This window comes from Peromyscus californicus, unplaced genomic scaffold (assembly GCF_007827085.1).
Source record: "Peromyscus californicus insignis strain IS unplaced genomic scaffold, ASM782708v3 Scaffold_7__1_contigs__length_154581171, whole genome shotgun sequence".
NCBI lineage: Eukaryota > Metazoa > Chordata > Mammalia > Rodentia > Cricetidae > Peromyscus > Peromyscus californicus.
Genome location: NW_026294595.1, coordinates 138,890,066 through 138,908,568, shown reverse-complemented (window position 1 = coordinate 138,908,568; position 18,503 = coordinate 138,890,066). Strand labels below are relative to the sequence as shown.

Sequence of the window (18,503 nt, the reverse complement as noted above, 5' to 3'; positions counted from 1 at the left end):
TTTACATAACCTAAATTGTACCAAACACATAATTTTTCTCCCTCTTTCTCACTTCCTTCTAAAGGTCCCTATACATTCAGATGTGTCCACCAACGGCACTATGAGATTCAGTTACAAAGTTCATTTACAGTTCAGTTACAAAGTTCAGAGTGTCATGCCTTATCTTTTACAGATGGCATTGCTGAGATTCAAAGAAATATGAATTCAGAGAAATTTTGAACTCTGTGAGTTGAAGACCAAGCATGTCTGTTTGGTCAAGAGGGGAACTTAAGTCCAGAAGATGGTTCTATGTTGAGATTTTCTGAAATCCCAAAGACTAACAGACATGGTGTCTTAGTTACGGTTTCTATTGCTTCAATGAAACACCATGACCAAAAAGCAAGTTGGGGAGGAAAGGGTTTATTTGGTTTATACTTCCACATTGCCTTTCATCACTGAAGTCAGGAAGTCAGGACAGGAACTTAAACAGGGCAGTAACTTGGAGGGCAGGTGCCAAAGCAGAAGCCATGGAGGAGTGCCTCTTACCGGCTTGCTTCCCCTGGCTTGCTCAGCCTGTTTTTTAATAGAACCCAGGACCACCAGCCCAAGGGTGGTACTACCATGGGCTGAGCCCTCCCCCATTAATCACTAATTGAGAAAGTGCCTTCCAGCTGGATCTCATGGAGGCATTTCCTCAACTGAGGCTCCTTCCTCTCTGATGACTCAAGATTGTGTCAAATTGAAACAAAACCAGACAGTACTACAACTGACTCCTTGTCAACTTGACACACAAATACGTCACTATTAAGTCACAACCCTTCCTTTGTTATTTATCCCCAAGATTTCACATTAAAAACATAAAAGTCTCACAGTCTCAAACATTAAAATTTCAGTCCCTTTAATTCAGCTAATCTCTTTTAAAAATCCAAAGTCTTTTAAAATTCAAAATCTCTCAACTGTGGGCTCCAGTAAAATACTTTCTTACTTCAAGAGGGAAAAATTAGGGCACAGTCATAATAAAATCAAATCAAAACCAAATTCTAACTGTTCCATGGCTTGGATCCATTCATGATCTTCTGGATTCCTCCAAAGGGCTTGGGTCACTTCCCCTGCTCTGCCCTCTGCAGCACAGACAGCTTGTCTTCTAGGTGCCAGCTGCTCCCCTCCACTGTTGCTGCTGTTCTTTGTGGTCATCCCATGGTGCTGGCATCTCCAAAACACTGAGGTCTTCTGCTGCAACTGGGCTGCATTCTCACCAATAGCCTTTCATGGGCTCTCCTCACGGTGCCAAGCCTCAACTTCTTTGCATGAGCCCTTCAGTCCTGGGCCTTCAACTGCCACTGAAGCTGCACCTTCACCAATGGCCTCTCCTGGCCTCTCACAGTGCCAAGCCTCACCTGCTCTCCATGACCCCTTCATACCTTCAAAACCAGTACTACCTGGATGACTCTTACACATTACCAAGTCCAGCTGCCAGCATGAGGAACAACCGTGGCCGCCTCTGGAACATAACTTCTCTGTGCTCTCAGGAAACACTTCCCAGAAGAGTTCACCTACTTCAGTAATGCTGGCCTCTTCTTAGTCATCACTAATTTCTTAGTTCCAGCTAACCAGTATCAATTGTCCCAGTAGCATAAAGGTTTCACTCCAGTAGTTCTGGTGTCCTGTTGAACACAGATTATTCTTCAGCCCCAGCTAACCAGAAACACAGAATCTTAATTCAAAATAACAAATGGTCTTGATAGTCTTTAAACCCTCTGAAGCTTCACAAGCAAGCCTCCATCTTCTGCACTGCTCTTAACATTCTTATCTTCCAAGCTCCTAAAGAACATCCCACAGAACTCAATACTCAATGGTTCTTTTAGCCCAAAGTTCCAAAGTCCTTCCACAATCTTCCCCCAAAACATCGTCAAGTCTGTCACAGAACACCCTAGTCCTGGTACCAACTTCTGTCTTAGTTAGCGTTTCTATTGCTGTGAAGAGTCACCATTACCACAGCAACTCTTATTAAGGAAAACATTTGAGGTGGAAGCTTATTTTTTCAAAGATTTAGTCCATTATCATCATGGTGGGGAGCATGACGGCATGCAGGTAGACATGGTGCTAGAGAAAGAATTGCGACATGTTGATATGCAGGCAACAGGAAGTAGACTGAGACACTGGATGGTATCTTGACCATTTATGAGACCTCAAAGCCCACCTCCACAGTGACACACTTCCTCTAACAAGACCATACCTACTCCAACAGGGCTATACCTCCTAATAGTACTATTCCTTATGAGATTATGGGGGCCAATTACCTTCAAACTACCACACATGGAAGGAACAGAAAGGTAGACAATTGAATGAGGAGAAAAAGAGTCTTGACCCTGCCTAAGTACATGATGTTTTAGTTAGACAGACCAAGCCCAAATGGGGGCTAGAAGACTCAGCTAGAGAAACAAGACAAGAGAAAGAAATAAAAAGCATACAAACTGGAAAGGAAGATGTCAACTTACTACTTTTTGCATATGATATGATCCTATAAATAAAAAATTCTAGAGATTCTGCAAAACATCATAGATCTTAAACACATTATCAGTGAAGTACGGGAGAATATGAGATTAGTACGCAAGGGCCAGGCATGGCACACAAGTTCAATTCCAGAGCTAAGGAAGCAGAGGCATATGGATCTCTATGAGTTCAAGACCAGCCTGACCTACATAATGAGTTCCAGGCCAGCCAGGGCTACATAGAGAGACTCTGTCTCAAGAAAATCAGTATGCAAGAGGCAGCAGTTTTCCAATAATAAACTTACCACAAAAGAAGTCAAGAAAAATAACACCATTCCAATAGCTGCAACAAAATAAATTAAAACATTCCTTGGTAGGAATAGTCCTAACCAAGGAGATAAGAGACTTCTCTAAGATAAAAACTTTAAGACACTGTAGAAGGAAATTGAAGAAAACACCAGAAGATGGAAAGATTTCTCAAGTTCACAGATAAGCAGAATTGATTTTGTGAAAATGGCATTACAATACCTGATCTCAAATCATACTACAGAGCCACAGTGACAAAAGTTGTACAGTATTGGCATACATAGATCAATAGGATGAAACAGAAGGCCCAGAAATAAAACCTTATTAGCTACAGCCCCCTAATTTTCAACAACTGTGCCAAAAACATATATAAGAAAAAGACAAATGATGGAGAAAATTGGATATCCACATGTAAATGAATTAAACTAGATCTATATATTCACCCTCCATAAAAATCAATTTTAAAGGAATATAAAACTATTTATTGACCACTGTTCACCATTATTTACAATAAAGTAAATATATAGTTGGATGACATTCTGATACTACAAAGTTACTTTTCTGGCTCATTGAACCAGAACCCAAATACTGAAAAGATTGATCCTACCAGTAAGGAATGAGTCAGGGTAAAGAAAAAGCATACAAGTCATTAATTCATTTTACTAAATTTTGTTCATTTATGTCAGTGGGTCTGAAATTGCCAACATCATCTCTAACCATGATTCCATTTCCACAGCAAACAGATATTCCATAAATCATAACCTTTTAGTAGATTTCAACTTTCTACAAAGGAATGGTTCACTAGAGGAACCTTTACATGCCCATTAAGTCTTTTTGTTTGGTTTGTAGAGCCAGGGATTCTCTGGGTAGCCCTGGCTGACCTGGAACTCTCTATAGACCAGGCTGACCTAGTCTAAATCAAAGATGTGTCTGCATTCAGAGTGCTGGGATTAAAGGCATGCACCACCACACCCAGCTTAAGTCTTACTGTTTTGTCTAATTCCACTATCTGAAGGGGGAGTTTGTAAGGACAAAATTTTGTAAATAAACTACTGTATTTATGTGATAATACATAAATTCTGATGTGGTTGCTTAAAACTATCCAATAAATTACAGATTTACTTAATCTGAAAGGTTATGGCCTCAGGAAAATGTTCACAGTGATGAAATCTCATCAACACATGTTTTTATCTACAGTTTTTGAGTATTAAAAAACAAAATGAAAAACAGTTACATGTTTTATGCATATACACACATACAAACAAAAAACCCAGAATGGCCCTTCTGTGTCTCAGTTGAAAACAAATTCTGATTGAGCAGTGACTGTAAAATCTTCTCAGTGTTTAAGAAAAGCTGTCCTTTAAAGCCAAGGAAATACAACATGGTGTCAAATATTCTGTTGTTAAAGAAGCATCTACAGAAAGCTTTTATTTGCTCAAAGGAATCAGTGCCTTTTGATACAGAACAAAAACCAAAAATATCCCAACTACTGTCAATACTTCAAAGCTAGCATATCAAACTCGATTTACATTACAATGCTATTTTTCCACACTAGTAATTCAAATCCCATGATCCAGATTTTTATATATATATATTCAAACAATTATTGCACCTCATTTTCTGGACAAGAATGCCAAGTCAGCCTCTTCTCATAAAAGACGATGACAATCTGAGGACCCTTCATATTCGCCTCCTTTGCCAGCACCAAGTCTGCCTCCTCTGAGTCCCTTCACTTCCTGAGAAACATTGGTTCTCCGCTGCCGGCTGTGGCCCCGATGGTTCGTCCGGATCAGAACTCCGGCAAAGTCCCTGGGTTTGTCAACAGCAGCTCTTCTCTTCTCCGACTTACTATCATCAGAGTCGCTGTCAGATAAAGATTGACTTTTTGCACCATCTTTTTCTTTTTCTGTCTTTTTGAGAATTAAAAAAAAGTGCTTCAATTAATTCTGGACAATCTAAATTTCTTCTGGTTCCCAAGTATCCCAGCATCTGTGAACCCCTTCCACTTGAGGAGATACTCCACCTTCCCATTCATTACACGCCAGTCTAGTATTTTTCTACCACAAATTCTTCAGGCTCTGCCTCTTCGCCTTTTTTTTTTTTTAATTGAAGACTTGAAGAGTTCATCACTCAGATGCTCTGGGCCATGGATCCTACAGAGTCTTCCCGAAGATCAATTTTAAATGGATCAAAGATCTTAATGTAAGACCTGAAACGTTGAAACCACTAAAGGAAAAATAAACTTCAACATATGGGTGTAGTCAAAGACTTCAAAAAGAATTCCAATAGCAAATAATCCTAAGAATTGACAAGTGGGATTACATGGAATTTTAAAACCTTCTGAACAGGGGGTTGGAGAGATGGTTCAGTGGTTAAGAGAACCAGGTTCAGTTCCCAGGTGGTTCACAACCATCCATAAGTCCAGTTCCAGAAGATTTGATGCCCTCTTCTGACCTCTGAAGGCACCAAACATGTACATGGTGCACATGAGCGTACACACACACACACACACACACACACACACACACACACACACACGCACGCACATACACACAGGCAAAACACTCATACACATAAAATAAAATAAATAAGTCTAAAAAATATTTTTCAAAACCTTCCTTGCAGCAACGGAAGCTACACAAAATGAAAGGATGCCCTACAGAATGGGAAGAATCTTTGCCAACAATGTATCTGACAGGAGATTAATTCCTAGAATATATAAGAAACTGCAAAAATTGAATACTCCAATGAACTAAATAAACAGTTATCAAAAGAAGAAATACCTGAAAAAGTGTTCAACATTCTTAGCTATTGGGGATTGCAAATTAAAACTACATTGAGGTTACACCTCATTGCTGTAAGATGACTAAGAATTATGAAAAACTGCCTTAAATGTCAATGAGAACGTGGGGCAAGAGGAACCTTCACACACTAGTGATGGGAATGCAAACTAGTACAGCCACTATGGAAGTCAATGTGGGCTTCCTCAAAAACCACAAATAGAACCACAGTTTGACCTAGCTAATCTTCTGGCTATGTGCCTGAAGGACTATGTCAACCTTCCACACATGCACATGCACACTCAGGTTTATTACTGCACTTAGCATCACGCAGTAGCTGAGAAATGGAAACAATCTGGATATCCATCAACAGAAGATGAAGTACATATGCACAGTGGAAGTTTCTAGACGTTTGCAGGAGAATGGGTGGACCTAGAGATAACTGTTTTAAGCAACATAAGCCAGACTCAGAAAATCATTGCATGTTTTCTATCACATGTGGGATCTAGATTTTTTTTTATTATACACAGTGTAGAGCATGGACATAGAAAGGGACAATGGGAGGAGAGGAAAATCTTAGGGACGGGAGGAGAGAGGAAGAAAAGAAGGGCCAATGGAATTCATATGACATGGAAGAAGAGAGAGGATTATTCAGATAGAGGAAGGGACCAGCAAAGGGAAGGCTAGAGGAGTATGGTGGTTGGGGGGGGCATGAATAAGGACAAAATGCTGAAACGAACACCAACACTGTGTTACTAACTTTTAAAAATAACTTTAGGGCTGGCTCTAAAGATGGCTCAGCAGGTCAAGGCACATGATGCACAAGCCTGATGGCCGGAGTTCAATACCTAGAACCCTGGTAAACTCGGAGGAAGAGAAACGGCTCCATAGACTTTCTTGTCCTTGGACCCCTACATGCATGCTATGGCAAATGCATCCATGCCCCCCACATACACTGTAAAAGACACGTACACGATGATTGATTGATTGATTGAAATTCACAAAGTAACAATTCTTAAAATATAGCAAGCAATGTTAGTGACCCGCTTTCTCTAGGGAAGAAGTGAGCATGAGCAGTTCCTGGCTAGTAAGGTAGCCCAACAATCAGCCTCTCAGAGTCACTGATTCCCTCCATCTTGATGCTCCTCAATTTCCCAGGATCCTGCCCTTAAATCTTGAAGGATGCTGCTTTCACTTTTAGGCTCTAGAACGCTGACCTCTGCCTCTATATCACAGCCAGAAAAAGGGAAAGGGGTGAACAGACCTTTGGCTTTAAGATCATGTCTAGCTTCAAGGGAAGCTTTTTTTTTTTAAATAAATAAATAAACTTATTTATTTATTTATTTATTTATTTACTTATTTATTTTACACCACGGCCACAATTTTCCCTCACTCCTCTCCTCCCAGTCCCTCCCTCAGCCCCTCCCCTTGTTCCCACATCCCAATCCACTCCTCCTCCATTTCTGTTTAAGAAAAATCAGGCCTCCCATGAGTATCAACAAAATATGTCATATCAAGCTGCAGTAAGACTAAGAATTAAGTATTAAGGCTGGGCAAGTCGACCCAGTATGCCCTGGTCCCACTGTTAGGAGTCCCATAAGAGGACCAAGCTACACAACTGGAGCATGCTGTGGGATGGTCTGTATGTCAAATGTGTTGCTGATTGGTCAATGAATAAATCACTGATTGGTCAGTGGCCAGGCAGGAAGTATAGGCGGGACTAACAGAGAGGAGAATTGAGAGAACAGGAAGCTGGGTGAGAGAGACACTGCCAGCCGCCATCAGGACAAGGAAGATGTAAAGCACTGGTAAGCCACAAGCCACGTGGCAAGGTATAGATTAATAGAAATGGATTAATTTAAGCTGTAAGAACAGTTAGCAAGAAGCCTGCCACGGCCATACAGTTTGTAACCAATGTAAGTCTCTGTGTTTACTTGATCGGGTTTGAGCGGCTTGGGACTGGCGGGTGAGAGAGATTTGTCCTGACTGTGGGCCAGGCAGGAAAACTCTAGCTACAGTAGCATATATGCAAAGTGCCTAGGTCAGTCCCATGGAGGCTCCCTGGTTGTAGATTCAGTCTCTGTGAGTCCCAAAGAGCCCAGCTTAGTTGATTCTATGAGTTTTCTTGCAGTGTCCTTGACTCCTCTGGCTCCTACAATCCTTTCTCCCCCTGTTCTGCAGGATTCCATGAACTCTGCCTAATGTTTGGCTGTGGGCCTGCATCTGTCTCCATCGGTTGCTAGATGAAGCCTCTCTGAGGACAATTGGGCTAGGCATCATCTGGTCACATGAGAGGGCCAGTTCAGGCTATGTATCCGCTATTGCTAGGAGTCTTAGCTGGGGTCATCCTTGTAGATTCTTGGGAGATTCCCTTGTACCAGGATTTTACCTGAGTCCAAAATGTCCCCCCCTTTCCAGTAGTCTCTTTCAGTACTCCCCTTACCTCCCCCAACCTGATTGCCACCCACCCTTGGCCCACTCACAAAATCTCTTCTATTTCCCCTTCCCGGGGAGATCAGGGAATCCCCCCAAGACTTCTTCTTGTTATCTAGTCTCTCTGGGTCTGTGGATTGTAACATAGTTATCCTTTATTTTATAGCTAATATCCACTTATAAGTGAGTACATACCATGTTTTTCTTTCTCAGTCTGGGTTACAGACTTACTCGGGATGATTTTTTTTCTAATTCCATCCACTTGCCTGCAAATTTCCTGGTGTCCTTGTTTTTAACAGTTGACCAATACTCTATTGTGTATATGTACCACATTTTCTTTATCCATTCCTCAGTTGAGGGACATCTAGGTTGTTCCCAGGTTCTGGATATTACAAATAAAGCTGCTATGAACATAGCTGAACTTCAAGTCTTTAAACAAAGAAATTGAAGAAGATCCAGAAGATGGAATGATCTTCCATGCTCATGGATCAGTAGGATTAACATAGTAAAAATGGTCATCTTATCGAAAGCAGTCTACAGATTCAATGCAATCCCCACTAAAATCCAAAAAAAAAATATTTACAGACTTTGAAAGAACAATACTCAACTTTGTATGGAAAAACAAAAAAACCCACGATCACTAAAACAACGTTGTACAATAAAAGAACTTGGAGGTATCACCATTCCTGATTTTAAGCTCTACTACAGAGCATGGTATTGACGTAAAAATAGACAGGTGGATCAATGGAATCAAATCGAAGACCCAGATATAAATCCACACACCTATGGACACCTGATTTTCCACAAAGATAGCCAAAATTACACGATGGAAAACAGAAAGCATCTTCAACAAATGGTGCTGGCATAACTGGATGTCAGCATGTAGAAGAATGTAATAGGAGCAAGGGAAGGTTTTAATGAAGTTAAACCAGAGAAGCCAGAGAAGCCAGAAAAGAGAAAGGGAAGTGCTGTGGGATGTTCTGTATGGCAAATGTGTTGCTGATTTGTCAATAAATAAAACACTGATTGGCCATTGGCTAGGCAGGAAGTATAGGCGGGACAAGGAGGAGAATAAAGCTGGGAAGTGGAAGGCTGAGTCAGAGAGACACTGTCAGCCGCCATGATGAGAAACAGCATGTGAAGATGCCGGTAAGCCACGAGCCACGTGGCAAGGTATAGATGAATGGAAATCGATTAATTTAAGCTGTAAGAACAGTTAGCAAGAAGCCTGCCACAGCCGTACAGTTTGTAAACAATATAAGTCTCTGTGTTTACTTGGTCAGGTCTGAGCTGCTGTGGGACTGGCGGGTGACAAAGATTTGTTCTGACTGTAGGCCAGGCAGGAAAACTCTAGCTACAGGAAAGAAACACAGCAGACTTAGAAAAGGCAGGAATAAAACCATCTATAAGCTCTCTCTGGCCTTTAATTCTTAGATTTAAGAATTAAATTCTTATTTCCTTCCCTCTGCCAGCTTTGGGATCAGTTATTTTTCTTAGTTTTTTTAAATGTTTTAATTTTAACTTTGTGTGTTTGCGTGTGTGTGTGTGTGTGTGTGTGTGCGCGCGCGCGCGCGCACGCGCGCGCACATTCATGCAAGAGGGCAAAGAATTCAAGTCATGTATGCAGGTCAGAAGACAACCCTCTCTGATTCCATCATGGGATCTGGAAACCAAACTCCGGCCATGAGGTTTGCATAGCAAGTGCCTTTACCCAGTGAGCCATCTCATAAGCACATGTCATCATTAGTTCTAAAGCTACGTTCCTAGCCTCTTCCACTAATTACAGATCATTTTCTCTTTTCTGTTGTATTTTTGATAATTTATTACTTGAACATATGCTAGTTCTACCTATTTATTTTCTGCTCTTCCTTTTCTTATCGATACCTTTATGATTTCAATCTTAGTAAATATACTGAACTTTTTTGGTGGGCTTGTGTGGCCTCTCTTGGAGACTGTTTCATGGGCACTTGAAAAAAATGTATTAATACATTGTAATGTTTTGTGGTGGAATGCTTAATACACAACTCAGTGGTAATTAATCAGTACACTATTCAAGTTCTGTCTATACTGGTGCCTCATCTCATTGCAGACTTTCTTCTGCTCTCTTCAACTCAGATATCTGCATCATCTACTTGGATCTCTACTGACAACAGCATGCTATGTACATGTTTCAGATATTTACACCTTCTCCGTGGGTAAATCCTGGTGCAAGGGTACAAGAAGGCTGACACCCCAGTTTGACATAAAGATGGGGTGGGGGATGTTTCCTTCCTTTGCTTTTTATTCAGGTCCTCAAATGATTCCCCAGTGCTTCTCGAGTCAGAAAGGTCGTTATCAATACACAAGGCTCTGTTGTTCCATGGCAACTGTGGGTTAGTCTGTTTTATCTGATGCCACCTCGGTTCTTGTTTCTGTTATTGTCCTTCAGCTTGTTTGCATCTAAGTATTGGATATTTTTGATTACTGATTAACGTCCTTTTCGTAGGGCTTCACAAACTCCGTTTAGCCTTTCTTGAAAAACAGGTCTTATGAAGACAACCTCCCTCAGTTTTTATTTCCATGCAAGTGTTTTATCTGTCTTTCATTTACCGAGGACAGGTCTGCGGGGTGAGTATTTTTGATTGGCATGCTTCTGGGAAGTCTCCTAGCACTCCCACTGGAAATTCCTTCTGTTGACTCCTCTGTTCTCTCCATGCCTTCGGATGATCCTCTCTGTCTTTGATCTTCAGAATTTTGATCAGAATGCTTCATGGCGTAAGACTAACCCCTGATAGAAGAAATTTGATCTCCTGAATCTGGACATTTTAGCTTTCCTTGGGTTTGCAAAGTCTCCTGGTATTGCTTCCTTGAAAGATTTAAAACAAATGATTTTCTCTGCTCTCTCTTGAATACCACTGACACAAACACTTGCCCTTTCCATGTTGTCTGGGGACGCATCCTTCTTTTTTGCTCTTTCTTGCAGGGTGACTATGCTTTCAAGCAACTTGTCTGTGAGTTAACAAATTCTTTGGTTCGATCAGTTCTAGCAATGCTCACAGTAGCATGCACATCATTTCACATATTTTCTAACTTTCAAAATGGGAGTGGTAAAAGAAGATATCAACTGAGTGCTAATGACCAGTTAGTATATCAAAAGGGGGATCTGTGTGCTCAGTCTACATTCTGAGAAGTGGTTAGGTAAGAAGTTAGGGGTCTATTAGTAAGGTTGTATAACAAAGGAAGGTCTCACCCTAAATTGCACAAGAAATAAAGCTATTCACCTGACCTAGGAGACAGGTGTTGTTTCATTTGGCCTTGGATGCTTGATAGGTATTTTAGATAAATACACTGCTAGAAGTTCTTGGAAGCACACAAGAAAATCATTGTAGGAACCAGCTAATGTATATAACAAAAGCTAAAATATCACCAAGACTTCTTAAGCCATGGCTTGACCTTTGGAGAAGTCCTTGACTTTTCCAAGTGGTAGTTTTTGTGATAGTAGCTGAATTCCATTGTGTTTTCCTGTGGCTTGCAGCAAATTTAAAGCAAGATTACAATGTAGCTTTCTTCCATGTAAGATCTTTTTCCATATTTGAGCATTCTAAAGTTGTAGAGAAAAATAGACTTTTAAAAACTAAGTATTCTGGGACAGAGTGGCATTTTAAGATTTTGGCAGGTTAAACCAACTAAAAAGAAATTTTCTTTAAAATGAAATCTACAAGTCACCAATGTCAAGATGACCCAGAGATCGAAGACAGCAGCACAAATTACAGCTGAATGATATATAGCTGGGAGATGGCTCAGTGGTTAAGAGTTCATACTGCTCTTACACGGGACTTGATTCCAAGCATACATAAAGGGCAGTTTCCAACCGCCCACACATCTAGCTCCTGAAGAATGCAATGCCTTTTTCCCGCCTCCCTGGGCACCTGTGTAGCTAGAGTTTTCCTGCCTGGCCCACAGTCAGGACAAATCTCTGACACCCGCCAGTCCCACAGCCACTCAGACCCAACCAAATAAACACAGAGACTTATATTGGTTACAAACTGTATGGCCGTGACAGGCTTCTTGCTAACTGTTTTTACAGCTTAAATTAATTCATTTCTATTAATCTATACCTTGCCACGTGGCTTGTGGCTTACCGGTACTTTACATCTTCCTTGTCCTGATGGCAGCTGGCAGTGTCTCTCTCACTCAGCCTTCCACTTCCCAGCTCTATTCTCCTCCTTGTCCCGCCTATACTTCCTGCCTGGCCACGGGCCAATCAGTGATTTATTTATTGACCAATCAGCAACACATTTGACATACAGACCATCCCACAGCACTTCCCCTTTTCTTTTCTTAAAGAGGAAGGTTTTAACCTTTACATATCTCTAAAGTCAGCTTGGTATATTTGGGAATTTGGGCGTAGCTTCTCTTACTACTTCCTGCTGGAGGGGGGCACTGTATCTTATGGGGACACAAAGAATATTTTAGGGTTATGGAGTAGTCCATGAGGGTGTATCATCTGAGCCAGTTGCCTTGAAATGGTTCTGGATGTTGGATCATCTGGGCCATGGTGTCATTGGAGACCTTTCAGGGGGTCTTGGCTGGTCAAACCTGATGTGTCTTAATCTGGAACAAATCCATAGCCTCTGGCTTTCTGTGGAAACAAAAGCAGAATCTTCTTTCCAAAGCAACATATCCTTACATCCAAATTTTGAAGTCAAGGTACCTTTAAAATATACATTTTGGCATAACTCAACAGCTTTTGTAATCAAATGTTTTTCTTTAGTTACGAATATCAAAGAGAACATAATCCAGATTCTTTGTGTGGTAGCCATCTTTACGTGGCTTATTTTTATTTTTTTATATTAGCTTGAGCCTATTGCTTTGAACTGCAGCCTTCTAAGCCTGAAACGGCGCTGGTGCTGTGGCTGCTGGCTCCGCCCACTTCAGCTTCCCAACATGGCGGCGGTATGCTTACCGCCAGCTCTGGGAGTCATCGTGGGCCTATGCTTTTATCCAAGCAGCTTGTAGCCCAGAAACCTCTTTTTTTTGTTTTGTACTAGCAAAGGCTAAATCCACCACGCAGCTTAATGTGGCACTTGCAGAGGCCTCATTCCCGCCATACTGCAGGTCCAACGCGCACGCCAGGAAACCACCAGTAGCTCAAACCGGCAGCTGCCGCTCATTTGAGAGAGACAATTAGGAACTGTTTTTAGCTCCGTTTTAGAATCTTTTTTTTTTTTTTTTAGTTTTTAGGTGGAAACTCTTGCCACCACGTTGGACGCCATTTGTATCTAGAGTTTTCCTGCCTGGCCCACAGTCAGGACAAATCTCTGACACCCGCCAGTCCCACAGCCACTCAGACCCAACCAAATAAACACAGAGACTTATATTGGTTACAAACTGTATGGCCGTGACAGGCTTCTTGCTAACTGTTTTTACAGCTTAAATTAATCCATTTCTATTAATCTATACCTTGCCACGTGGCTTGTGGCTTACCGGTACTTTACATCTTTCTTGTCCTGATGGCGGCTGGCAGTGTCTCTCTCCTCAGCCTTCCACTTCCCAGTTTTTTCTCCTCCTTGTCCCGCCTACACTTCCTGCCTGGCCAATGGCCAATCAGTGATTTATTCATTGACCAATCAGCAACACATTTGACATACAGACCATCCCACAGTACACCTGCACTTACACGCTCATACACACACACATCTATCTGTGCAATTAGAAATGAAAACTAAATATTTTAAAAAGATTAAGTTTTCTTCCACATTGGATTCTAAGTCTCTTGACTGTAGCTACGAAGCTGTTTTGTTGTTTTGTTTTGGGTTTTGTTGTTGTCCTTTTTACATAGCTATTTTTTTTTTTGGTCATTGCCTACATAAGCAGATTATCAACTAAACAAATATCAAACACCTCACATTTTCATGGGCATGCAGAAAGAACCCAAGTGTTGTTTGTCTGGGTACCCAAAGTCCAGATTGGCCTCAAATTAGTTTTTTTTACTTCATCAACAACTAAAGCTTTTACACATTCATGATGACATTTAAAAAAAGAAATTAAGAAATAAAATATTAGTTAAGCATCTTAATCTTGTGTTCCATGTAAATAGATATGTTTTGATAACTCTAATAGTATATTGCTAGGCCATTCTCCTCCCTAATTTTCGAGATGTCATGGGTGTTGTTTGAATATTGATGTGTGGGACGTAAACTTTCAAATGCTCCCCTGAGGAATGCTGCTGGGAGGGCTGGGCTTCCAGTTTCTCTGCATGTTAAGTAAAAAGAAAGGGTTGTCCAGTCTTACGTAATAAAGAAATACATGTTGATTTATGTATTTTTTTTAATATATGAGAGCTCTGGTGGCATGTGTATCTGCACACCAAATGGCATCGGATCCCATCATAGATGGTTGTGAGCCACTATGTGGTTGCTGGGGAATTGAACTCAGGACCTCTGGAAGAGCAAGTAACCAGTACTCTTAACCATGGGATGATCGCTCCAGGAGTTGGCCAGTCTTGATACCCAGTCTAGAAAAAGTATTTTACTCTTACTGACTCCTAGCATCCTGCATGAAGCAGACCTGATGAAAAGGCCAATCTTGTGATAGCCTGAGAAAAGGACAGCCCACCCAGACCCTAGAATGTTGTATCAAGGTGTTAATTCTGCTGTCCTACTCTGTGAAGCATAGGTCCTTCTGATGGTGGCCCTCCCGTGAATCTGACATAAACATCTCTGGCCTCTACGTTCACCTGCACAGCTTTCTTGGGAGATGAAGTCACTTAGCCTTTCTCTACTCACAGTGACAGTCCTTCTTTGCTGTAACATGACTCAGCCTGGACTCAGGAAGAAAGCGGGTAAGGCAGTGTTTCTGGATCTGTTTGGTTAGGAAAGCCTTTCCTCTGATGAGTCCGTGGAACCACTTGGCACTGGTGCTTGGAGTCACCTTGTGGTATTCTTCTGCAGATATAATCAAATCTGGGTTTTGCCCAGAGTATCATCTTTCCTGCCCTTTTGTCCTCTTGTCCAAGTGCAAGCATGATAGAGGCTGCAAGAGAGACAAAAAGTGTTGTTTCTACTACTGTCAGATGCGCTGTGTGGATCCATGGGTGACTCTGGATTAGGTGAGCAGCCCTATAAATGCTACTCTCGACACTCCTTCTGGAACCCTTGTGTGGAGTCCCTTGCCTTGTATGGAGCTGCAAACTGTCTGTACCTCTAGACAGTGTGGCAACCAGAGCATTTGAATTAATTAGAATTGTCCAGAGATTGTCCCCTTCACTAGAAAATGCACCACCGTTGCGTAGGTGGGCATCATATTACCCTTTCCTGAATACTAAGGACATCTGCATAAGATTATCCCTAAACTCCTCAACTGCTACTGGATGTTTCTTATGCTTATTTTCAGTTGCCCCTTTTCATATCCTATAACAATGAAGCATTTCCCACTACACTTTAAATTATGAAGGAATTAGGAAATTATAATTTCCCATTTTACTTGTTTAGAACCACTCATGCCCAGCCCCTAATTCCCTGACGGCACATCTCAGTGTTCTTGGAAAGAGGGCACACAGTAGTAATCAGGGCACGGTGACTAGGTGACCCAGAACCATGTCCCCAGCACAGTATGCATCTGTTCTTATCTCTGTTCTTTCTAGACAAAAATGAGAAGACGCATTTGGTACAGTCTTAGTCCAGAATAGCTGGCCTCCAGTTCCTTCTTGGTCCTCACAGGCTCTTCAAAAAGCTAAGCATTTGGGGCTGGAGGGATGGCTCAGAGGTTAAGAGCACCGGCTGTTCTTCCAGAGGTCCTGAATTCAATTCCCAGCAACCACATGGTGGCTCACAGCCATCTGTAATGAGATCTGGTGCCCTCTTCTGGCCGGCAGGCATATATGCAAGCAGAACACTGTATACATAATAAATAAATAAAATTTTTTAAAGCTAAGCATTTGTTAATATGAATACAAAACAAAGGAATAAAGAGTTGTGCATTTGTCTATTTTCTGTTGTGATTAAGGATAAAAACTGCCTTAGGCTGGGATTTTAGAAACAAGAAAGATTTACAGCCCAGCATTGCAGGATCTACTTGAAAGAGTGCACACAAAACAGAAAGGAAGTTCTAGTATGGAGACTATAGGAAGAATTGATTTCACGAGAGGGATGGGAGAATTGTTAGATACTCTCCATTGATGTGACAAGATGCATGACCATAAGGAAGGAATGGGGTGTTTCCGATCATGGTTTGATGATGCTACCCATCACAGTGGGACTGGCACAGGGAACCTGATATCTGACAAATTAGACTTTAAAACTGGTCAGAGGAGATAAAGGGGAGCCTCTACATATTAATAAAGAGAACAATTCATCGAGAAGATATAATGATTGTGAATACATATGCACAAAACACAGAGACACCCAATTTCAAAAAACAGACACCAAAGGTCAGATGGGTCCAGACACTAAGATAGGGAGTCATTTTACTACACCATTCTCATGTCTAGATAGGCCATCCAAACTCACAGTCAAAAAGAAACTGAAGAGTTAAACTATACTATAGATCAAATACACTTAACGGATACCTATAGGATATTCCACCCAATGGACTTTGTTCTCAGCAGAATTATCTAAAGCAGACTATACCATAGGTCACAAAGCATATTTTAATAAATAAAAAGTAATCAAGATAATTTCTTTTTGGTTTTTTGAGACAGGGTTTCTCTGTGTAGCTTTGCGCCTTTCCTAGAACTCACTTTGTAGACCAGGCTGGCCTTGAACTCACAGAGATCCACCTGCCTCTGCCTCCCAGTGCTGGGATTAAAGGCGTGTGCCACCACCGCCTGGCTAACTTCTTGATACTATCAGATAACAGTACAGTGAAACTAGAAGTCAAGAGCAAGAGAAATTATACTTGGGATTGCATGATACATTCTTGAATGAAGAAAAAAAGATCATAGAATGAAATGAAAATGGGAATGCAACTTTACCTTTACAAAACAGCTAAGGAAATTCCAAAGGAAAATTTGCAGCTATCAGAGTTTATACAGTGAGTCAATGTGAAGATCAGGTAAAAAACTTAAAGCATCCAACAGTCAAATTAAAATGAAAGCACCATTTAGGAGACTCTTAGGAATACAGCTAAGGCAGTTCTAACAATACTTACATTTATCAATGTTTGCCTTTTAAAAAATTATCAGAGAAATCTCAAATAAATAACTTAGTCGTGAACCTCAAGGTCTTAGACAAACAATGACAAGCCAAACTCAAAGCAGTGGATGGCAAGAAATAATAAAGATCAGGGCAGAAATATATTAAAAAGAGACTAAAAGAAAAACAACTACAGAACCATCGACTCAGGACATGGAACTGGTACTAAAGCAGACATCCAGACCAATGGGAGAAAACAGAAGAACTAGAAATAAACCTGTGAAGGATACAGCCATCTGAATTTTTCCAAAGGTGTCAAAACCACTTGCCCAGCCCTGCCATCCACAGCACATATAGCTTGTCTTGTACAGCTTGTCTTGTAAGCTCGGGCCAAGCTTTACTCCAGAGCTGCTGCTATCCTTAACTGCTCCACAGTTCTGGCATCTCTGATATCCTGGGGTCTTTACTGAAGCTGAGGCTGCACCCTCACCAATAGCCTCCTGGCATCTCTTCAGGGACTCTGACCCTGCCTCGTGGTGCCTCAGTTTCTCTTCATTACACTTTTAATCCTGGGGTTCTCACTGCTACTGAGGTTGTCCCTTCACCAATAGCCTCTTCTAGCCTCTCTTCAATGCCAAGCCTCAGCTGCTCTCTGTGACCCCCCACCCCATGCCTTCAAGATCGGCACCATGTGCGAAACTCTTTACATTACCAACCAAGTAGGGCTGCCTACAGCAGGACTTCAGCTTCTGTGTGGGGGATCTGAGGAAATACTCTCCAGAAGGTATCACCTCAATGATGCTGGTCTCTTATTAATCACAGCTGATTCTTCAGTCCTAGCTAAGTAACATTGACTGCCCCTGCAAAACACAGCTTTTTCTTCCACGGATTTTTTATTCTAATGTATAGCAGAAACAGCCATAGTTGTTGTTGTTGTTGTTTTACTCTTTTGGGGGGCCACCACCCAGCTCCCAAATAAATGCACAAAGACTTCTTACTTATGAATGCCTGGCCTTAGCTTGGCTTGTTTCTAGCCAGCTTTTTGTAACTTAAATTATCCCATCTACCTTTTGCCTCTGGGCTTTTACCTTTTTCTGTTCTATATTCCTTTCTTTCCTGCTTACTCCATGGCTGGCTGTGAGGCTAGATGGCTGGCCCCTGGCATCTTCCTCTCCTTTTCCTTTTCTCACTCCTCTCTCTTCTTCTTTTTCTCCTTCTATTTATTCTCTCCTGCCTAGCTATTGACTGTTCAGCTCTTTATTAGATCAATCAGGTATTTTCAATAGGCACAGTAACACAGCTTCACAGAGTTAAACAAATGCAACATAAAAGAATTTGCATCATTAAACAAATATTCCACAGCATGAGCAAATGTAACACATCTTAAACTAACATTCCAC

The 18,503-nt window shown here is 41.3% G+C and overlaps 1 protein-coding gene across 1 annotated transcript; it reads left to right on the top strand.

The window, feature by feature from the left end:
- The first annotated feature begins 14,728 nt into the window (after positions 1–14,728).
- On the top strand, positions 14,729–15,080 carry LOC128100564 (WAP four-disulfide core domain protein 15B-like). The gene is made up of 2 exons (XM_052722856.1): positions 14,729–14,813; positions 14,923–15,080. The coding sequence occupies exons 1-2, from the start codon at positions 14,729–14,731 to the stop codon at positions 15,078–15,080; spliced, it is 243 nt and encodes an 80-aa protein (XP_052578816.1).
- The last annotated feature ends 3,423 nt before the right edge of the window (positions 15,081–18,503 follow it).

Bases quoted from the DNA above. Each gene is read 5' to 3' on its own strand.
- LOC128100564 (XM_052722856.1), top strand. From the start codon at position 14,729: ATGAAGTCACTTAGCCTTTCTCTACTCACAGTGACAGTCCTTCTTTGC. The intron at 14,814-14,922 runs GTAAGGCAGTGT...ATTCTTCTGCAG, and splicing joins TGGACTCAGGAAGAAAGCGG to ATATAATCAAATCTGGGTTT.